A 2,500-nucleotide genomic window follows, 5' to 3' on the forward strand; every position below is an offset into this window, starting at 1 on the left:
AGATTGCCAATGCACTGAACATTCCTGTCATTGCAAAGTAGGTTTATATACGTATATGTTTTTTTTTTTATCTCACTTTCCTTTTTTGGGGGGGCCTTTTATTTAGTTTCCCTTTTACTTTTTATTTATTTGTCATGTTGGTTGTCGTTTTTGTATTGTAAATCTATTATTCATTTTTATACTTGGCTGGTTTTCTTTGGTATTCTCATAATTGAGTTGGAGCCAATTGAATAAGTAAAGTTTTACCTGTGTGTAAAATCTAATGTATATCACTTCAAAATTACAAGATCTTTTTTTTTTTTTTTTTTTTTTTTTTTTTTTTTTTTTTTTTTTTTCCTTTTTCTTTTCTTTTTTCTTTCTTGCTTACATTAAGGCTGTAATTAGTTCCTCTTTCATTTTCATTTAAAATCCAAGTATCTTTCCTTCTTTTTCCTTTTCTTATCTCCTTCCTCCCACTCTTCCATTTTCCACTTATCCCTGCCACTCTCCCACTCTCCCTCCCTCCCTCAGTCCCACTATCTTTTTCAGGAAACCTGAAAAATATGTAGATCAGTGAAAAAAAAAAGTTTGTAAGCCCCACACCTCTTTTCAGTGGTGGGTCAAAGGAGATCTCATGCTACGAGGACATAGAAAAGTTTCGCCAAGAGACTGGAGCAGCCAGCGTCATGATTGCACGGGCCGCCATGTGGAACTGCTCAATCCTTAGGCCAGAGGGATATCTGCCCATGGACACTGTAGTAGGTTGCATTCTCAGACTATTAATGTTTATGGGTTACGGAATAAGCTTTTGGGTATGCATGTATATTCTAAGGGAAATTCCCAACTCTACTTTTTTTCTTTCTTTTTTTAATTTGGGGGGGAGGGGGTTATTAAAGAGAAATGATTGAGGTTGTAAAGGTTAGACTATGCCAACTGTAAAATGTTAGCCAGGGATTGTAACAGATTTGATCATTCTGGCCTTTCAGTAGTTTGATAATAAGAATTTAATGCATCTCTAGTTCTTGTCTTAATTTTATGTTTAATTGTGTTTTTCTTTTGTTCACAGATATCAAGTTACCTGAAATATTGCACTGATTATGACAACCCTTTTACATATAGCAAATACACAGTCCAGAACATGTTAAGGGAACAGCAAGACACCTTAAGAGGAAAAGCTTTCTTGGAAACTCAGACCTTGCAAGAAATCTGGTAAGTTCAGTTTTTTTTTTCTTCACTTGTCATTGCTGTCACCTATCTCTCTCTTTTTTCTGTCTATGGCTTTTCCACTCATCTTTTTTCTTTTCATTCTGTGTCCTATCTTTTACTGGATTCTCCTTGTTTTTCACCCTATTATGTATCTTACTTTTTATTGATTCTTAAGACCAAACTTTAATCCAGATTTTTTCCCCTACTTCCTTTTATTCCTTTATAGAAGATGTTTCATTTTCATCACCGACTTGTTTTGTACAAGTTTTTAGAATTCTGTAAAATCACAAGACACCATTCATGTATATAATCCAGAAATATAAAGAAAATAGAGAACTGCTATTTCATTTTTTATCACCACAAAACATAATGCAATCCATACTAAGTGTGGTAAATTATATGTTGTGCATTTCAAAATAATTCAATTGCATAGTCTTCTTTTAACTTTAATTACAAATTTTGCTTTGCAAAATCATTCATTTCCTTCTTAATTACAAGTATCTTTAAATTCATCTCTCATCTATAAGCTTCCTATGCAAAATTTCCCTCATTCATGCTTTTCTCAAAATAATATGACTTACTGATAAATCCCCAGTGTCATATGGGGCCTTGGAGAATATTACAAGACCGAGCAGGCAAAGCAGGCAAGTCTCCGCCTTGCCCTCAATGTGGAAAGGGAGAGCGGCAAAGTGTCCATGCCTCCAAGTGCAGACCATGTGTCCATTGTGGAGAAGGTGGAGGAAGAGCAGAAAGTGGTAGAGATGCCTGTGCAGTTCATAAGAGGGAATTACAACAATGCAGATTTGCCCAAGATGTTACTGAATGTGAGTTACTCTTGAATTTTTTTCATTGTTGTTGTTGTTGACGTAATCATCATCATCCCTATCATTGGAATTATTACTATAGTATGATTTAGCTTTTTTCTTATGCAGTTTTACTTTTTTGGGTGGCAGAGCTTTTTTTTTCCTTTTCCTATCCTGTTTCTATTTATTAAGAATGCATTACTGACAAATAATGATAATGAAATAGATTGTTACATCTGTCTACTATCAGTAATGAAAAAGTAATGACTTACCCCCAAAAAAATACAATATGTAAGCTCTGCATACACCCTTTCAGCATAAAATACAAAGGTTAAAAGGAGATATTTTGATTGAAGCTTTTACTGGATTTCAGACCTATATATATCGCAACCAACTGTCAGGGCCTAAATACAGCCATATCGTTTATGACAAGTTCTTCGCAGCATCAGTGGTTGTTGATGGCATTAAATATAGATCAACACTCAGGTAAGAAGGCTTTGTGATGCCTACAT

At 34.5% G+C, this 2,500-nt stretch overlaps 1 protein-coding gene across 1 annotated transcript in view; it reads left to right on the plus strand.

Moving 5' to 3' along the window:
* Positions 1–2,500, plus strand: part of Dus2 (Dihydrouridine synthase 2) — a gene marked incomplete at its 5' end in the record, with an annotated part of 4,343 nt that continues 1,843 nt past the window's right edge. Inside the window, 5 exon segments of the mRNA XM_027372327.2 lie at positions 1–37; positions 593–737; positions 1,046–1,188; positions 1,781–2,009; positions 2,362–2,474. Of these exon segments, the coding sequence (XP_027228128.2) occupies positions 1–37; positions 593–737; positions 1,046–1,188; positions 1,781–2,009; positions 2,362–2,474 (667 nt within the window).

Source organism: Penaeus vannamei, chromosome 16 (assembly GCF_042767895.1).
Source record: "Penaeus vannamei isolate JL-2024 chromosome 16, ASM4276789v1, whole genome shotgun sequence".
Classification (NCBI taxonomy): domain Eukaryota; kingdom Metazoa; phylum Arthropoda; class Malacostraca; order Decapoda; family Penaeidae; genus Penaeus; species Penaeus vannamei.